General features: G+C 39.9%; 1 protein-coding gene across 1 annotated transcript in view; it reads right to left on the bottom strand.

Moving 5' to 3' along the window:
* Positions 1 to 18,525, bottom strand: part of MPPED1 (metallophosphoesterase domain containing 1) — a 101,003-nt gene extending 82,478 nt beyond the window's left edge. Inside the window, exons 1-2 of the mRNA XM_044450890.1 lie at positions 18,374 to 18,525; positions 14,373 to 14,554 (exon numbers count right to left, since the gene is read on the bottom strand). Of these exons, the coding sequence (XP_044306825.1) occupies positions 14,373 to 14,554; positions 18,374 to 18,525 (334 nt within the window). The remainder of the gene's footprint in view (positions 1 to 14,372; positions 14,555 to 18,373) is intronic.
* Positions 18,526 to 20,885: the final 2,360 nt, after the last annotated feature.

Genomic DNA, 20,885 nt, shown 5'->3' with positions numbered 1-20,885 from the left:
AGAGACCATTACTCAGTGGTCAAACACAAGAAAGTCATACATTCAATGCATGTTATCTCATGTTTAAAGAAACTTGTAGCAGAACCTCTGCTGAAGAGCAAGAGTCAATCAGGTTTGGCAATACTGGACTAAACAGACAAATTGGACAAGGCAGCAGCATAAGTTCCTAATGAAACATATAGGAAAACTTTTCCATGTAAGGAAGCTCCTGTAAATGAGACTGGAGTGAGAAAAATTGAATCTATCAATAATGTAAGTCAATTTGATGTAGTTGCACTAATATCTTATTGACATATATAGAAACAATCCAAGGCTACTCCAGTATAAACTGGTTGGTGAGTGCAGTCCTATGACAAAGCTAAATCATGCAGAGTGCTTTTGACATTTCAGAGTACTTCAAAGCATTTGTGTGTAAAGTTAATTGCTTCTGCATAGATCATTCTGGATTCTTTTATAAATTAAAATGCAATATCCCATGCCTTATGCATTTGGGTTCCATGGCTAAAGATGAGATACAGGGCTTGTGCCCCCCATCTCAGTTTGCCTCTAGGTGTGTGAATGTTCTTTCCTGGGAGCAGAGGGCTGGAGTGGGGAGTGGTCTGGGCACAGAGAAGCCAATCAAACTGTTTAACAGCTTTAAACAGTTGGCATTAGAGGAGGAGAAAACCCTTCACTTTCCATTGTATAAAAGTTTTCTCAGTATCCCAGCAAGAGCCATTGTGGTGTAGTGATTTAAGTGTTGGACTGGAGACCAGGTTCTAATCCCTACTTGAATAAGTTGACTGAGGGACTTCAGCCTACCCTACCTCACAGCTGTTGTGAGGATAAAATGGTAAGGATTATTGTAAGCTGCCTTGGGTTCTTGGTAGGAAGAAAGGAAGGTTATAAATAAACCAATTTCTTGACCTTGCTCCAAATTTTTCATCCTAATCCCTCCCTAATTTCTGCTATTTATAATTAATTAATGTGAACCAATGACACATGATGTTTTAAGGATTTTGGTTTTTTTTTTTTTTTAGAAAAGATTGGACTCATCCATGGAAAAGTTGTCTATTAAAGGATATGATAATTCATGATAATGGAATCTCCATTTTTCAAAAGCAGCATAACTGTGTACCAGTTAAGAGAGGTCAAAGAAAGCACAAGGGCTGTGGCCTTTATGCCCAGTTCGTTGAATTCCCAAATCATCTTGCCCCTAACAAACTGTTCCCTCATGCATTTTTTCTGGACATTCTCTGACTCAGTCTGTGACTTTGTCTTTCCCTTGTAACCTATCCACTACATATAGTTCTATGGAACTTTTGAATTGGCACCTCCTGGTCACAAAGAAAATTCAGGAATTTTCAGAGGACTTGTTAATCTCATTCACTGAGTCAGAAACGTAACAGAACAATTTGAGGAAATCACAGCTTGGAAGTTTGAAAAACACTGTGTTCGTGAAGCTAGGGAATTTCTTCTGATGCTGCAAGCAGACAGTGATTTCCTACAAGTTCCTTCCCAGCACTGCTGCTATTCCACAGATACCTTCTACTCTAGAGATTTGGCCACTAATTCTGTAACAGTAAGGAGAGCTACTTTGTAAATGCAGACAGTTTGGTTAGGTCATTAGAACCTTGCTCTTCAAGGAACTCAGCTGCTCTGAAGCAAAATGAAGGTGAACGTGCATCCAATTGCATTAAGCATTATTGCTGCACACATCAAGGAATGTTTCAAATTCACCAGTCATCTCTTTGTGTAACAATTGTGCATGAGAGTTCATCTCCAGTATACAAGGAGATATTCCTGCAGCAGGGATTAAGCGAAGCTGTAACAGCCTACAGTTTTTCCTGACTTGAAGAAGGGCAGACTGAGAACAAATGAAGAAGGACAGAATTCAACACTTGAAAGGTAGCTTCCACCTCTACTGCCTGCTTTTGGAGAACTTTAAAGAGTGACAGTTCTGGGAACCTGAATTGATCCTCCAATGGGAATGGCAGAAGTGAAGCAGAGATTCTCCACTCTGAAGAGGATGAAGGCTTTACTTCAGAACACCATGTCAGGGGACTGACTCAACATCTTGGCATCTGTCCATCTAGAACTGGCTACAGCCTAAGAACATAAAGTTAATTATGAAGCTTTTGCAATCTCCTTCAAGTCTACACATACCTAACAATGTTGTAAAAAACTGAGGAAAAATTCAGGCAAAAAATGTAAACTTTTGTCTGGTCGCTGTAGATGCTGAAGAAATACACGATAAAGTAAAATCATCAATCTTGTTGCATGTGGTGGGGGAGAAAGTATTGGAAATCTGTATCAATTTTTAATTTGTAGAAGGCAAAAGATGTTCAGTGCAATAATGACAAAGTATGAGACTGTATACCTAGAAAGAAATCTTTGAAAGATATTGACCCGATTTGCATGACATGACAACCCATGGAAGGCAGTAAGCCATGTGGGTTTGTTGCGTTCAGAGAAAACAGGCCACTTTATACAAGATGTAAACTGACCCTGACAACCCATGGATTATTGTAGGGGTTGCTTGTGTCACAATGGGTTGTTGTGCCATATGAACCTGGAAGGGGTTCTTGGAACTGGCTACAAAGTCACTTAGCAGAAGCAGTAAACCCTCTGTCACTCTTCATGATCCTGTCTGTGCCAGAACTGTCATTTTTGAGAAGTCATCAGGGGAGGGACTTGAAAATTGTAGAAATGCATTCATTTTTTAATTATTTTGTCAGGTTTTTGCAAGTGTTCTGAAAAGCACTTTGAGCTGTAAGATACATACAGTCTTTCTTGGTCAGTTTGTTGTATGTTTCGGCTATCAAAGGGAATTCTGAGTTAGAGTAGGTAACATACTGACAAGGTGAGACTGCATACTAATTTTCACACATTTGACAAGAACTGGAAGAAAGTACTACAAAGGGGAAAGAAGAACCCATTTGCACAAGAAGTAGGTGCACAGAAAGAGGGAAGGACAGTATATCCCACTTAATAAAATAATTTTAAGTGTTGAACTGAGAGATTCCGCTGTCCTCAAGCTTTTCACACTCCCCCGAGTTTGCAGCTAAGCCAGAAAGGGGAAATATTACCTCCTTCCAACACTTTTCACAGCTACTTTGCCAAGAAGTTATTGTGATTACTGTGGTTCCCTGGCAGTTCTTTAGAAATCCAGAGGAGGCAACTAAATAGGACCAAGTGAATCCTGTTCCACTGGAGGGTATATGTACTGCTGGTGCTGGAATCCTATTTACTCCAGCTTATTCTGCCACCATGAAGATTTTTTAAAACTGTATGGAATATTTGACATTTTGGAGGGCCTGGGAAATATCATATATATTGGCATTTAAGGTGATTCATGTATAAAACAAGGTCAATATTTTGGACTGCTTATATACTTTTGTCATATAAGACAACTCCCAATTTTTGCTTCACTATTTTTGGTTTCAGGAGTCATTTTATATGCCAATATAACCAGTATGTGCAAATTTAATTGCTGCAAAGTAAATGAAGGAAATATTTGTTTACTTGCATTAGCTGCTCTTTTATTAAAGGTGGGCACATTTCCCTTACACTTACAGTCCTCCAAAATGTGCAAATATTCCTATCAGTTTTGCATAGAGCTTCAGTTATTGGGTGGCATATAAATGTGATCGATAAATTAATTAAATAAACTCCAGAATGGTGGCAGAACACAATGGAGCAAATGGGGTGCCGTTTCTAGTATCCATACCATGCAGCTACCTCCTTTAGGTGTTTTTTTTCTTTTTAAGAAATATCAAGAAATTACAGTGACTACAGCAGTTATGTCCTCAAAAAAGGAGCTGCAAAAAGTTGGAGAACTAATATTTCCCCCTTCTGGAGTACTCTCAGTTCAACCCTTAAATGCTTGAGTATCACATTACCAAGAGGGAGATACGCCTCCCCCATTTTGATGCACTTACTTCTTTGGTTCCCCCCTCCATTTTTGGTAATTCTGAATTGTACTAATGGGCTCCTTCTTTCCTTTGTAACTCGTCAATTTCTTAGAAGGTTGCCTAGTACACTTCAGTGCTTCTTTTGACAGCTGAAATAAACAACAAAATTGAACAAGCAAGTCTATGCATATCAAACGCACTTGCAAAAGACTGACAAAATTATGATTATAATAAAAAATGACCCCGCTTGAGCATTTCCAAGGTGAAAAAAAGCCAGAGAGTGAAGGGCGGGGGTAATGTTTGGAGTGAAAAGTGCCTAGGACCAGGAGACAAAATGGGTTATGCTGCAAAATGCCCTAGGATATTTGCCAGAGTTGGCTGGAAGACTAAGGAGGAAAGAGCCTGCAAGCTGATTGCCTCTGAGGTGTCCACTGAGCAACTCATGTTGTATAGGCTTATAAATGAGGGTGACTTAGTGTTACATATCAACCCACTCATAAATTCATAACGTACATGCAGGAAAATAATGCAACTATGCAGCAGTATGTCATGATGTAAAAATTATCAGTAAGACCTGTGCCTTTAGCACGATAACAGTTTCTCTGATCAGAGACAGGATTAGTTGTGGCATTAAGGTGAATGAGGTAAAGAAAAAAGGTTCTTGCATGAAGAAGTTTCATCCTGGGGAAAAACTCTCAGGATAACACCCTTAGAGCAGGAGAGTTGGTGAGCTACAAAAATATCTTACATCTTAGACACCATGTAAATTAATGCTTACAGCAGGCATGCTGTCCCAGGCCACACACCTCCCACTGCAACCAGAACAGAGTTCAGTGTGGAGATAAAGCCTATGACATTCTGATATGGAGGCCACTTCACATCACTGACAGGAAAGGGCAAGAAATCAAGGCTAAAATACAGCCACTAAAAAAAGAGTGTGTACTTGTAGGCTGAGGGCAGCAGCTGCCATCTGAGTACATGGGACTACTGGAACTGCAGGCATGAGCTCTCAGAGATCACTGGACTGATTTTCAAAGACAACAAGGCAGTGATTCCCAGCACCCTCTGTGCATTTAACTACTACGGTTCTGTGGTGTGTGCTCTGTGTAGGTGCTGTACAATGTACAGTGGTACCTTGGTTCACAAACTTAATCCATTCCAGGACTCTGGTCGTGACCCAAATTGGTTGTGAGCCAAGTTAAATTTCCCCATAAGGTTCAATGTAAATTAGGTTAACCCATTCTGTAACCTTTTTTTAAATCAGAAAAATGTAAAGCAAAGTGACAACAACAAAGAGCACAGCCATCTCCCCTCCACCACCCCGAGCACAAGTGTGGCCATCTCCCCGCCCCGCCCCCCAGCACGACCAAGATTGTGCCCATCATCCCTGCAGGCGCCCGTCATCCTGGCATGTGCCCGTCATCCTGGCATGCTGGGGGGTGAGGGGGGAAGAAATGGGTGTGATCGCAGGTGCACTGGGGCAGGAAGAGACGGGCGCAAATGGCACACTGGGGGAGGGAGAGTTGGGCACAATCGCGGCCATCTCCCCACTTGGGGGTGGGGTGGGGAGATGGCTGTGATCATACTGGTTGGGGGGGGAATGGCCGAGATTGTGCCCGTCTTTCCTGCAGGAGCGCGCCTGTGATCATGCACGTCTTCCCTGCACGAATGGAACTGCAATCGTGTCCATCTCTCCACTCGGAGGCGGGGGGGGGGTAGATGGCTGCGATCTTGGTTGCCACCCAATGCGGAGTTTGCAACCCACATGAAAATTTTAATGAAATTTTTGTTCGTGACCGGATTTGTTCGTGAACCAAGGTGTTCGTGAGCTGAGGTACCACTGTATCTGAGTAGGACTGAAGCCTTGCTTTGCATCTATTAGGGGAGCTGTGCAGATTTGCTGAATGACATTCGGAAGGGGGAAGGAGAAAGAGAGACACACAGTTTGAATATTACTAAATGGTGCCTAGAACAGGTAAATTCAATTAAGATAGGCTAGAATTCTAGCTGAATGGAAAAGCGAAGTTGGGAAATGGAAGTTAAGGTATGAGAACTAAAGACTTTTGTCAGGGTTAATCTCTAGAGTGAGACGGGGAGAAAGGGCTCTGGTGGGGTGCAATGTTTGAGATGTTTGAAAAAGCTGAGAAGATAGGCTATGGCTAATCTTATTTGGTTGGATAATCTTAAGTGGCTGGTGAAAATCAGGAGTAAGAAGCTGGCTGCTGAGTTATACTAAGAGGCAACCCTAAGATCTTGCCAGATGAAAGCTATACAAACAGGCATTTAAAATCCAGATAGATTGCTCAGGAGGCCAGTAATGCAATAGTACAATGGGTCCTGTACCCATTGTATTATGTTGTACCCTGAAGCTCAACCTGACTGAAATGGGGTGCAGCTGGTGTGCAGGTTTAGCAAATTTGGCCTGAGATAAAATAAAACTTTAGCTGCTTGTGGCAGCAATAGCAGCATCTCTTGACTCCTAACGAACTGTCATCAAGCAGTCATTTGAAAAACCCAACTTAAATATTAGGATTATCTTATGTAGAACGTCATCCATTAATGATGTTTAATAGAATCATAATAGAACTGGAATGGGTCAGAAGGCCATCAGGTCCAATTCCCTGCTCCACAGGAGTCCCAGTTAAACCATCCCTCTCAGGCAGCAGTCCAGTTGCATCTTGAATGCTTGCAGTGTAGGAGAGTCAACAACCTCCCTAGGTAATTGGTTCCATTGCCATACTGCAGGAAAAAGTTCCTTCCTGATATCTAGGCAGAATCTGGCTTCCTGTAATTTGAGCCCATTATTGCACTCTGAGATGATCAAGAAGAGATCCTGGCTTTCCTTTTTGTGCCAGCCTTTCAAGTACTTGTTGAGTACTATCATTATTTCCCCTCAGTCTACTCTTCTACAGGCTAGCCCAGTTCTTTCAGTCTCATAGGGCATTGTTTCCAGGCCCTGGATCATCCTTGTTGCCCATCTCTGAACCCTTTCTAGCTTGTTTTAAACTGTGGTGCCCAGCACAGGTATCAGTACTCCAGATGAGGCCTAACCAGTGCTAAGTAAAGGAAAACTAGTATGTCACATGATGTGGAAGTGATACTTCTATTAATGCCACCTACAATAGCATTTGCCCTTTTTGCAGACATATCACATTGTTGATTCATATTCAGTTTGTGATCTACAACTATTCCAAGATCCTTCTCATTTTCTATGTGTAGAACTTGGCATTTGTCCCTATTGAATTTCATTCTATTGTTTTTAGCCCTGTGTTCCAGCCTATCAAGATCATCTTGAATCTTCTTTCTGTTTTCCAGGGTATTAGATATTCTACCCAGTTTTGTGTCATCTGCAGATCTGATAATAATTCCTTGCACTTCCTCATCCAAGTCATTAATACAAATGCTGAAGAGTAGTGGGCCCAGGACTGAACCCTGCAGTACCCTACTTGTTACTTCTTCCCACTTTCAGAAGGTGTCACTAATAAGCACCCTTTGAGTCTGACCCTGTGGCCAACTGTGGATATACCTGATCATTGTTGCATCTAGCACACTTCTAGTTAGTTTTCTAATTGAGAGATTGTGAGACACGTTAGAAGCAGCGAGAAAGGTTCAGCTTCTGAATTATGTTCCTTAGCCCCTGAAACCCCATACATGGGACTGCCCAATGAAGTAGCAGTTTCCCCATAGGTGGTGGCAGTAGTGGGAAGAGAAAATTTACCATACCCTCCAAAATGCTCCAGAAGGTCATTAGGGACTGAAAAATTACAAGATGATACAAGAGGTCATGTACTGTCAATGAATCAGCCAGGACATCATTAATAATGTATTTCACTTGTTTCCTTTGCCTGAAGTTCCAACCATCCCAGCAAGTGCAGATTGATTCGACACTACGTTCCACTCAGGGCATATAGGAAAGCGGGCACTGATCTCTTGACAGACATAACAGAGGTACTTGACAGTTACAGATTATTATTCTCTATATACAGAGAGCTACACTCCGCATAGCACAGGCAGTACAACAGCGATAGCGGGCCTAAAATGCTCAATGGCCACTGCTCATGATCACCTCCAATATGAAAAGCAGATGTTTCTCAGTACCAGTTGCTGAGAAAAGACAAGTGGGGAACTGCCGCTGTACTCATATCTTGTTTGTGGACTTTCCATAGTCCACTAAGAGAAGAGAACCATGGACCAGATACGATCCACTATTTTTTTGTTCCTATATTCTTAACTTCTCTCTCAATAACTGTGTTTTTGGTTATTTTTTAAACTACCTTCATTAACTTGATGATAGCAGTGGCAATCTAATGGGTGTGTTTCTGTATACTTTATAGCTGATAATTGCTTTGTTTATTAACTTTTTGACATTTCTTTTACTAATTAAAGAATATCAAATGGAATCTGTTTGTAGTTTATGTGCTAATTACAGCACATTGCATTCCAATTTTGAAATTACAATGCACATAGTTTATAGTGAGAACTTCAGCATTATGAGATATTGTGGCCCTCATCTACTGGAGTAACAAAAGTGGGATATTACCATATTTTAAAAGAATCCCATAACTTGAATCTATCTCATTGCTGCTCATGTGTAAAAAATATAAAACAATACAAAGGAGCCAAAAGCCTATCTACAGTATTTATACATGTAAATATTTAGTTCCAGATCCGTTCTGTCATAGCAGAAAGGTCACCTTGACACATAAGCTATGATTACATCCTGCTAGCAGCCCCACATTATAAAGCAAGAAGAGGTTACTGGCAAGCAGTTTAACAATTACTAAAGTTCTATATTCCTGCCAGCTTCCTGTTTGCTAACCTTGAGTGAGGGAATGAAAAAAGCATAGAGGAGAGAGGGTCCCAGTGCTGTTACTGGCTGTGAAGCATCAAAGCAGGGGCAGCTAACATTGCACAAAGCAGGTGCATGGCTGTCAAATGGTGAACAGGGGCCAACATGGGCCAGTGACATCTGCACAAGAACTACCATCGTTTAGACTGCTTCTCTAGATATAAAGGAGATATGGGTGAGTCCCCCAGCCATGCTGTTCCAAAACAAAAGCCTTAGGAAATGAGCCTCCTCCATCCCCACCAGCTTTCTCCATTCCCAAAAGACCTCACCAGCAGCCCTCCAATAAGCCCCCATCCTTCTCTTCTTTGGCAAGTGGCACCAAGTAAAGGAAGAGGAGGGATGGAAGCTTTGTTATTGTTATACTCCATATTCCATCTCCCTGCCATACTGAAAAGCACTACACCTGGGTACAAAGCCTAGCTGGCCATGGGATACAGGAAGTTGACTTTGTTGCCCAGCAGTTTACCATGGGGAGGAAGGGGGAGGAGTGGAAGCGAAAAGATAAACCTACCTCCTCTACTTGTCCCATGCCACTACAATTTGCCAAGTAAAGGAAGGGAAGCAGAAAGGGTGCTTTTGGAAATTGGTAGCAGAAAGGATTAGGTGGGACAGAACACAGGAAGGCAGCATTGACTGAGGAAGTTAAAAATTCCTCTATAATTTGGAGACATTTAAAGGCTCTGAACCTGACAGCTCTATTCTAGGGTCTTGGCTGGTTTTATACTTGCATAGTTGTTGCATTGCATAGTTTAGGCTGGCCTGGTCCACTAGTGTTGAGTCTTGGCCTATTTGAACCACCTTGAGATTCCACAGGGAGGTTTTCTTCAGCTCCAGTCTTGCAAAGAACACTAGTTCTCCATCCGAGTCTGAATAATTTCCTGTGGATATCTGTTTACTATTTATTAATTTATTGGCTTTTTAGCCCACCCCATTAGCCACATGGCTCCTTGGGTGGGTTGAAGCTTTCCATGTTCCACAGAATATATTAAAAATGATGTGCTTATCTTAGTGAAACATATATGCAGGCTCCTAACAGCAGTTGCACTTTACTTTTCTCTGAACATATTTTAGTATTCTGTGAGAGCAATAGCAATCATATAAATGCCCACTTAATGCTTTCTCTTTCTCATTTCAACCTTTTAGAATATTGCAGTGAGTGATATAGTAAAGATAGTATAACTGTCTTAGATTGCATTTTAAGTATCTCGTTGACAGTTCTGTGTTTAAACACTTGGCTGATGTCTGGGAAATTTACATTAACAGTGAAAATGAATACACCTTAAGTCATTTGTAAACTGTTCTAGCTAAGCATCATTGAAACATTAAAGCTAGCAATTAAATCAAACATTAGAATATCAAATAAAAATTCTATACCTAAGCACCAACATTAACAAAAAGGGAAAAGGGCATATATATGCTAGGGAGAAAAATTGTCTTTCTGAAAAATACACTTCGATCCTGAACCTAAACCAATTTACTTGAAAAAGGGTCCCACTGATTTAAATAGAACTTCTTTCTAAGTACACGTGATTGGGGTAGCAGTTTTCCAGATCTAAAATTACACATATAGTGGTTAGACAAATAAATTGCTACAAAAACTGACTAGCCAACTATTTGCAAATGTACAAATCCTACATCAAGTCATGGCTGCCTATTTTGCATCTGCATTGCAGCTGGTAAAGGATAGGTAGGGTTTTCCCCCCCACCAAATTGCTATTCAATTAGAGATGTCTGCTTCAAACACGTATCAATGCAAGACTGGGACTACATGATTGCGCTCTCTGCATTTTCAGTGTGGTATCAGAAATTTAACTCTGGTATGGACAAATATTAGATATCAAGAAATATGAAGACAAAACTGACTGAAGAAAGCTCATGTAAAAATTAGAAAATCTGGTGTTATTTTCAATGAAAAGTCATTGGAAATTTGCTTCAGATTTTCAAGAGATTTCTCTTTCAATTGTTTTTTTATACATAACAATATTCTGGGAATTTTTTCTACTAATTGTAGAGATCTTTGTAGCTGTCAATCTGTTGATCCTTTCTTACTGCAATGCCATGACATATAAATACGTTTTATAGATCTGACATATTTGTTTTTGCATAACATAGCTACTTACAAGTAATTACAGTTAACATTTTATTTCCAACTCAGCAACAACCAACTTTTGTAATGAATGAATGAACATGTTTACAAAACAAATGTTTAGGGAAATGCTAATTTCAATTACACAAAATTCAATTAAGTATCTTTTGGTCAATATTTGACCAATCAATTGACTGAGCATTTTGAAAGGGGAGAAGCTGCTATATTTATAGATGGGTAGAGAAGAATTTGTAGAAGTGGAGCAGGGATGGGATGATGTAAGATATCTTCTATTGCTTATTTCACTTATTGACTGCCTTTTCATTTTAAAGGTGAACATGGTGGCATACGTTATCCCTCTCTAGCTGTACTGAATGAGAAGACTCACTACTGAGTAGTTCTCCATGACTGCACCATAAGAAAATGTCCTGTACAACAAATGGTAACTCTTATGAAGGTAACTATAAGCTTTGAATTACCATTTACTCATGGTATGTCTGAAGTACCTGATTAACCTATAGTCAATCACTATAAAAATAAGTTTAATATTATTATGGTATGAAAGTGAACACATATAGTGACAGTAATATTTAAAGAGATGTTGTGAAAAGGCTTAAGAGGATGAGAATAGATGTATTTGTGAAAAACTGTTTATATAGCCTGAGAAGCATATACAGTGCTTAGAGCTTGAAATGCAGTGAATGACAGGAGACATGGTTTGAAATATAAATACAGATAGACCTTGAAAGAGTGTTTAAAGCAACATATAATTATCATAAGTAATGAAGACTTCAGGGAGAAAGTAATTAGCATTAGTAATGAAGCTGGACACAACTATGGAGTGAAAGGAGGACAGCTTGACAGGCATGAGAGTATGAGAGAAGGATTTCTGAAGCTAGTGGAGGTGGCTAGACAGACAGATTTGAGTATTATAGTGAAGAAAGGGGAGTCTCAAAACCTAAGACCACAGAAAGAAATGTTGAAAGTTAGTGAAGGGAGTTAAGGAATGCAATCTGGAAGAGAGAAAGAAAATGTGAGTTTACTGGGGAAATCAAGTAGGAATTGGGGAAGTCAATTCGGACTAGCTAGAAGTCAAAAGATCAAAGAATGAGGTCAACAAGTAAAGGTAAACTTCTTTTGACACTAGTATAACAGGAAGTTGCAATACAGAAAGCTATAGTACAGAAAGTTTACCATTGTTTATAACAAAGTTCAGGTACACTCAATGTAAGTTTTTGCTTCAAAGTTCAAATGTAAGGTTTTCCATCAACTGAATTGCGCTTGTACACAATTAAAACCCTCAGGAAATTGCCCTGCACCAAACAACAAAATCCACCTCCTTCCCTCTTCCTGGTACTCTGCATTCCCCCATTCACTGCTACATCAAGGGCATACTTTAATCCCCTGTTCCAATTTAGTGCACCTTCCTCCATTTTACTCTCTAATTTTCAAAAACTTGCTTTCTTCCCTCTTCTTACTTCCTTCAACCCAAATTCTTACTCACAGATATTCCTTGACAACGTGAATGAAAAGTACACATGCAGCAACTTACATTGGCAATTTGAGAGATGGCAAGGGTTAATTTGGATCCTGCTTATTTTTCTTCAAAGAGGACAGAGGAGCTATATATGGGGGCTACAGAAAATATTGAACTGACTCCCCATCCACTAGGAGTGTTCTTGTTCTCACCACTAGCTGGTCTAGAATGTAAGTATTTGGAATTTTTGAGACGTGAGAAGATCAGGAGGGTAAGGGGTCACATGATTTTTTCTTCTTCTTTCTAGGCTAAGATCTTCTCTTGCTCTGTTTCTAAGAGGGATCAGGCTTGGAATTGGAATCAAGACCATAATCATTTTAACATTATCTAGCAGGGAGAGAAATGGAGAGTGAAGCATTCTCATATAGCAGGAGGAGGAGAGTTATTTAAACATCATGGCATGCATTCTCTACTTTTGCCTCCCAGTTCCAGGGAACTCACTAAGCTGTTAAGCAAGACATGCTTCCTTCTTTGGCTCTTTATTTTCCTTTTTCCTCCTCAACCGACACCCTAATATTTCATGTTTCAAATGCTCCTAACCATATACTAAATTTATAAAAGGTAAGGGTAAAGGTAAAGGTTTCCCCTTGACATTAAGTCCAGTCATGCCTGACTCTAGGGGGCAGTGCTCATCTCCGTTTCCTAGCCGAGGGAGCCAGCGTTTGTCCGCAGACAGTCTCCATGGTCATGTGGCCGGCATGACTAAACACCGGAGTGCACGGAACACTGTTACCTGCCCACCGACGTGGTACCTTTTTATCTACTTGCATTTGCACGCTTTCGAACTGCAAGGTTGGCAGGAACTGGGACGGAGCAACGGGAACTCATTCCGTTGTGCAGATTTGAACTGGCAACCTTTCGATCAACCAGCACAGTGGTTTAAACCACTGCGCCACCTGCAGTCCCAACTAAATTTATAGACTCCCACAATAGGCAAATTTCTGGATCCTTTATATTCCTTTCTACCTACAGGCAGAAGTAAGAACTGCTCATAGAAAAAATCCAGGATTTTAGTGTAGTTATGATTGGACAGTAGCATGTTTCCTCATAATCATCCAAAAGAAAAGACAGTAGCAGAAAGGAGTTCCAGCATGAACCTGAAAGTTCTTTCCACAGACCATAAGACTGCCACTTTTCTTGCTTTACTTAAAAGGTACGACAGCTCCTAAGTTTGCTTCTATCAGCTTACGCCATATTTATGCCATCCATGCACACCAAAAATACCATATTCATTCAAGAATACTATATTCAATACTATGTGTGAAAGCTCAGGCTGGTTTTTCTTCAGGATTATCACTCAAAATGAAAATCCAAATATATATCCACCCAGGGAGACTTATGGCTAATGTGGCAGGATAAAAATCTAATAAATAAATATCCAGTCAGTAATGAAACTCATTTGACTTTGAGAGACCTTGTTTATGTTTTATTTTAAAGCATGTTCAGAACATTATGGAGCACTGCTTTCTTGTCCAATGGAACATAATTTTTGCAATCAGTGCCAAGAGTTGGTACAGAAGGTGCTGTCTTCTCTATTAAGGGCAGCAGCCACATAGGTACAGTATGTTTTGCTTTATTTAGATTTCAAGACTGCAGTGGAGTAGAACTTCCAACAGAAAACTTAGCACCCTCCAGGATAAAACAAAGACTTACATGATCTCCCTCCTATACCTGTTTTTCACAGAGGAAAACAACATGTGCAAGAGCCATTATACAAATTGTCATAAATTCCACTTTTTAGTTTCAATGAAACCTGTAGAAAATATATCTTGCCCAGTTTAAACTTCTAAAAGCAAAAATGCATGGCTTCACGCTGCTTCTTCTTAATCTTAGGCATCACACAGCAATAAGAGTTTAAGTCACAGTAATGATCACTGGCTTTAACAGCAAGGCAAAATTAATATTCATAGACCCAAGAGTATTGTGTTTTATTCAGAAGCAGAGTTATGGTGCAATGCACTGATTAGATGCAATGATTTTCAAATGTATTTGTAACACGATACTCACCTAACCACTCATTGAATTTTTTAACTTCACTAGGAAGTCCCAGTTCAGTGAAATCACCAGCATGTATTAAAACATCACCATATGGCATTTGGATTGGATCTGTTCTGGAGTGGGTATCAGATACACAAACAAAACGTGTGTATCCTGGAGGCTTGGGAGCATCATGTGGAACAGGATCCACCCTATGTGAAAAGCATTGAGGCACTGTTACAAATAGATTGCATAATATTATTCACATAGCTAGTTTCCAATTCCAATTAGTGCTATGTTGTAATCAGGTATGACAGAGCAATTAGGACACTCAAACAGGTAAACAAGTAACAAAAATATTGTATACTGTACAGTAATTTTTCAAACACTAATAAATAAATGCAGCTCCTTATTTAATGAGACTATCTGCTTGATGAAGTTTGGTTGAAGGTTCAGTTTAGAGAGACTATTTAAAGATATACTTCTACTTTAAATACACACTATTTTTCTACTTTTAAAAAACCAAAAATATTGCAGTTAAAGGGATGCATTAAGAACTTCTAGGGAAACTTGTGAATATGAGGAGAACCACGTTGGATCAGAGCAAATGACCCTCTAGTCCAACATTCTGTTCACACAGTAGAGAACCAGCTGCCTGTGGGAAACTCACAAATAGGATATGGTTGTACCAGCATGCCCCCACCCAGGTTTCCCAGCAACTGGTGTATACAGACATACTGCCTTTGATACTGCAAAGATATTTCTCTCACAGTCCCTTTTGGTTTTAACAATCATAAATATATTAGAGTCATCAGCAAACCTGACCACTTAACTGCTTACTTCTAGTTCCAGATCTTTTATGAATAAGCTGAAAAGAAAGTTCCCTATGGGACCCACTGTTGACTTCCCCCACTGGAAGAACTTACTATTTATTCTTACTCTCTGCCTTTTATTCTTTAGCCAATTACTCATCCATAAGAGGATCTCCCTTCTTAAATTCCTAGATTTGCTCAAGAGTCTTTGGTGAGGGATGTTAAAATTTCCTCATTTTAGAAAAGTTTTTGTTTCTTAAGTTAATGTGACTGTGTTTGACCTCTTTAGCAACCTTCCACTTACTAAATCTAATAGCACTAAATATACTAAATCTAATAGAACCAGAATTAAATCCATGTTTGCCTCCTTTGTGGTCAGTTCCATAACCAACTAATCTAGGCCAGAATTATTTAGGATACTGAGAATCTAACATCTTTTCAGGGCAGGAACATGCATTTAACCAGTCAGTATGCAAGTAGTTCAAGTCACCCACACAGCCTCTTTTGTTTAAAATCTTCCTGATTTCATTTTCCATCTTAAGATCACCCTAAGCATTCTGGTCTGGGAGATGATATCATGGTCCTAGTACTAACTTAGTTTTGGAGTCAGTTATTGTCACCAACCATGCTTCTATGGTGGAGTACGAATCTTTTAGATTTTAAAGTCTGCTGAACTCTAAGCCCTCTTTGACATACAGGACAACACCTCCTTCACTACACCCTTTCCTTTCCTGTGCTTCCTGTTCAGTTTGTATTGAGAACCAGTGTGGTGTAGTGGTTAAGAGCATGGGACTGGGACTCAGATGATCCGGGTTCTAGTCCTTGCTCTGCCATGGAGCCAGCTGGGTGACTTTGGGCCAGTCACAGACTCTCAGCCCAACCTACCTCACAGGGTTCTTGTTGTGGGCTAAGATGGAGGAGAAGAATGATGTAAGCTGCCTTGAGTCATTTGTAGGAAAAAGGCAGGATATAAATTGAATAAATAAATAAATATTGATAACCAAATCCTACTGCTTCTCTGTATTCCACCAGCTTTTTTGTAATTCCCATTATTTCTTAAGTTATCCTGTAGAACCGGACACTCTACCAATCATGTTCTGGCTTGGAGGCTTCTAGCATTTCCATGAAGACACCTATACAGGGTGTTCCTCTCCAGGTGTTTCTGGCATGTGCAGCTTGTTTTGACACTTGGGTCTCTTCAACTGGGTATCATATTTGATCATGCATTTATGTCCTATTTCCTCTCCATCTACATTTCAGAAACAATCAAGGCAATCAGAAACTTTTTCATCTTCATCCCTTAGGAATGATTGTCAGGATTTGGGCAGCTCCAGAGATCCATCTGCTGGGCAAGCACCAAAATAATGACCCTGGTAGCTGCAGGATTAGTTTCAGACCCTGCTGCAGCCCCTAGGACACCTAGGAGTCCTGGGGAGGTGCTAGGTAAGAGCAGGCTCTTCTCTCTAGAAGCTGCCTCAGCAAACACTAGGCTCCTAAGGGCTGTATTCTATTCCTGTGGCTGCATCTTGCTGCATCTTTGCCTATTCTCATTCCTACCCTGTCCCTCGCCACTTCAACTTGTCTTGTTATCGTGCCTTGCCTGCCATGTCTTGATGAACCTGATCTGGCTTTTCTGCTCCAAGGAATCTGCTTCTTGTTCTGTTGTTTACTTGGTTATTGACTTCTGGGTTGCTTCTGACCTTGCTTTGCTCCATGACTTACTCCTATTTCTTGACCTGGCCTGTTTTTGTGACAACCTGAATTTGTTATTGGACTTGGCTAGTGGACTTCTAACAGTGTGTGGACTTAGTATTGCCTTGGGCCCCGTTGCTTCTACTTTGTTTCCAGCTGCTTATGTCCTCAATCCTGACAATGATTTTATCCGAATCAAATGCTTTCCAGCTCCTGTTAGCTTTCCACCAGAGTTCAGTTTAAATGTTTTTGTTGCCTGATTTGTGCCAGCTGTCTGTTTGCATTCTTGTTCAAGTGGAGGTCCAGCTTGTTCCTCAAAGGCTAACAAATCTAAACCCCTCTTCCATGCACCACAATCTCATTCATGGTTTCCATAATTTACAGCTCCCATCGTTCCTCACCACTGACTACGTATCTGGCTAGAGCTGAAGGGAGGTATAGGCCAAACCATCAGTAGGGGCACAAGAAGTCTACCAATGTCCTATGCAATCAAACTTGAGAGCCAGTGTGGTGTAGTGGTTAAGAGCATGGGACTGGGACTCAGAGGATCTGGGTTCGAGTCCCCACTCAACCATGGAGCCAACTGGGTGACTTTGGGCCAGTCACAGACTCTCAGCCCAACCTACCTCACAGGGTTGTTGTTGTGGGGATAAGATGGAGGAGGAGATGTAAGCTGCCTTGAGCCCTTTGTAGGAAAAAGGCAGGATATAAATTGAATGAATGAATGAATGAATGAATGAACTTGATAAGTCAAGCACTATTCTGTTTCTAGTGAAGCTAAAAAAAGTCTTCTAACCAAAAAAGAAAAAGTATGCTACATATGGTTTTTTTCCCCCTCGCCAAACTGTTTTACAGTAAGTTTTAATACTTCATATGGCTGTTACAGCTAAAGATTTTCTTCTTTTCCTTCTGGCTCTCAACTTTATTAGTTGCTTTCATTTTCCAATTATGATTCTCTATGTTACACTAAAAGAAAATTGTCCTTCAGAGCAATTAACTTTACAGATGTTTTTACTGATGTTAAAAAGTTAACAACAAGCATGTTAATTTAATTACACTTTAAGCACCATGTGTCTTTCACATACTGTCAGTATTTAAAGTAGAATCTGTCAGCTGGGTGCCCACACCATTTCATTAGTTGTTGCTATTCTTTTGCAAGTTGCTATTCTTTTGTTGCTATTCTTTTGAAATCTTGACTCTCTAGCCAAATAATGGGGATTGTTTTGTTCTAAAACCAGACTTATATTTTTAAAAAGCTATATGATATTGGGTGGTTAATGGTATAATTCCACTCATCTTAAAAGTGCAATTGTTTGCTGCTCCTGCAATTGTTTGCTGCTATTTTACCAAGTACTTAAGATGCAACAACATAATACATTACCCCTTCCATCCACTAATAAAAATACCTTTTGTTCAAATATTGTTTCCTAAATTTCCATTTTTGACTAGCCCATCAAATGCCACATTGACACAGCAACAACAATTCTGAAGTCCGTGCTATAGCAATAACAGAACTGTAATACTTACATTTGCACATGTGGGGGCTGGAAACGTCCCTGGTTAATGTTGTAGAACGTGAATGCTTGTGTTGGGTTTGAGCTGTACTCATCAACTTCAATTATGAGTCGACTGTGTTGATGCCTTCTAGCTGTCATAATGTGCGATTGTGCAAAAGCCATGCTTGCTCTGTGCAGCAATACTGATTTTTCAGGGAATCATCTCCATTCTCTTTCTACACTGGCTGAAAGCATCCATGTTCTCCCCTTACCTCATTATGCAAAGGTTCCCCTTCTGAAAACCTGGAAACAGACTAAAAATGTAATTGGTATAAGTGTTTGACAGTTAATCTGCCTGAGATATACATTATTTAATATCAGATACAGATTTAGGAGCTAAAATAACTTATTACGAATCTTTGCAACTCAGCAAGTTGATGAATATATATTACAAAGGGGTGCACACACATTGTTAAGCAAGGAGGAAAACAAACTTGTCAAAAAACACATGGTACAACATGTAAGGTAAGGACTTTAAATCGCAAACCTACTGAGCAATGCACTGCTGCTTAGAATTTCATGTCATGTTTCAGTGTTTTCAAACTATTTAATTTTACTTCCCCCTAGCCTTGGTATATTAGTAACTGTTTATATTATTGTTCTGACAGACTGCATGCCTGTGTGTGAAGTTACTACAAGCATATATTTCAAAGAAACCAGTATAGTGACTGTTTTACCCTATGGTTCAATGGCATTCATAAAAACAATGAATTATCCAGAGGAATATTGTAACAGTTGTTTTGTGGATTCAACCAAGTATTTTCAGTTACAAGTTTTACAAATGTGATGTTTTCATGATTATTTTCCACACAGAGAATATGCATAAAGATAATACATTATTCATGACTGAATGTACCATGTATACATTATTCCAGCTACCCAAAAATAATTTGCACTTATTCACAAAGTGTATCATGTTAATCACTTATATGAAGAATAAAAGTTCCATTCCTCCTTCTTCTTAATCCTCCAAAATCGTGCAAGATAGGGAGCTGTCCATATATCTGCACAGTTCATTCCTGAGAGATTCAACAAAAATTCAGATCCTTGGCCAGCCATCCCCAAGCTCACGCCCTTCAGATATCCCCAAGGTAAGTGAACATGAACTTGATAACTGGGTTATCAAAGCTGAGCAGATTGCTTTAGGAACACTGTAACTGGCAGAAAACCATCCACAGGATCAGACTCAAAGAGTGCTCATCAATGGCATTGAAAGTGGGAGAAGTAAAAGTGGGGTTCAGTCCTGGGCCCAGCACTCTTCAATGTTTTTATTAATGATTTGTATGAGGAAGTACATGGAATGCTGATCACATTTGCAGAAGACACAAAATTGGGTGGGATTGCTAGTACCCTGGAAGACAGAAACCAAGTTCAAAATGATAGGATGGAGTGCTGGGTTGAAAACAGCAGAATGAAAATGGAGACAGATACCAAGCTCTGTTCCTAGGGGAAAAAAAGTGTACAAGATGGGAGATACTTGGTTCAACAATAGAAGGATAGTGGAATTCTTGCAGATCACGAACTAGCTATCAATCAACAATGTGATGTAGCTGCAAATAAAGCAAGCATTATTTTGGGCTGCATTAATAGAAGTATCACTTCCAAATCACATAAACTACTAGTTCCCTTCTATTCAGCACTGAAGTCTCATCTGGAGTATTGTGTCCAATTCTGGGCAGCACAGCTTTAAAAAGATGCAGACAAACTGGAAAGGCTTCGGAAAAGAGCAACAAGGGTTATTGAGGGCCTGGAAACCAAGTCCTATGAAGAGAGATTGAAAGAATTGGGCATGTTTAGCCTGGAGAAGAGAAGATCAAGGAGAAGTACTGGTAAGGCTGTTGCACAGAGGAAGGCCAGGATTGCTTCCTGATCATTCAAGAGTGCGGAATATGGAATAACAAGCTCAGGTTACAGGAAGCCAGATTCTGGCTGAACTTCAGGAAAATGTCCTGACTGTTTGAGCAATACATCAATGGACCCTATTGTCTAGGGAGGTCATGGGCTTTCTCCCACACTAGAAGCATTCAAGATGCATCTGGACAGTCATCTGAGAGGGATGGTTTAATTTGGAACTCTGCACTGAGCCAATGGCCTTCTTGGACCCTTCCAATTCTACTATTCCATGAGTTGTGTTTTCTAGTTCAAATGACATAACAAGCAATCATGGCACCAAAAAATAATGGAACAGACTGTTTTTTCTGTTCATGGCTTCTCAATACCAAACATACCACACTGAAAAACCATGACAGGGTTCTGAAGACAGAATAACTTGCATAAAAAACCATACCATGCTAACTCAGTGATTTTTTTTCTTATGTGTACAATTAATATATTGCCTGCTTTTTTAGTAGTTCTCCAGACTTCCATCAACATATGTTTTCAGTATTGACACCCAATTCTTTTTGAATTGATCACACCAAAAATTGATCTAATTTTTATTATGTAAATGGAGATTAGGTACAGGAACATCATGTTTAATCTTT

Source organism: Varanus komodoensis, unplaced genomic scaffold (assembly GCF_004798865.1).
Source record: "Varanus komodoensis strain SLA01 unplaced genomic scaffold, ASM479886v1 scaffold69, whole genome shotgun sequence".
NCBI lineage: Eukaryota > Metazoa > Chordata > Lepidosauria > Squamata > Varanidae > Varanus > Varanus komodoensis.
The sequence above is the reverse complement of the archived record's forward strand: the minus strand, read 5'-3'. Positions and strand labels throughout refer to the sequence as shown.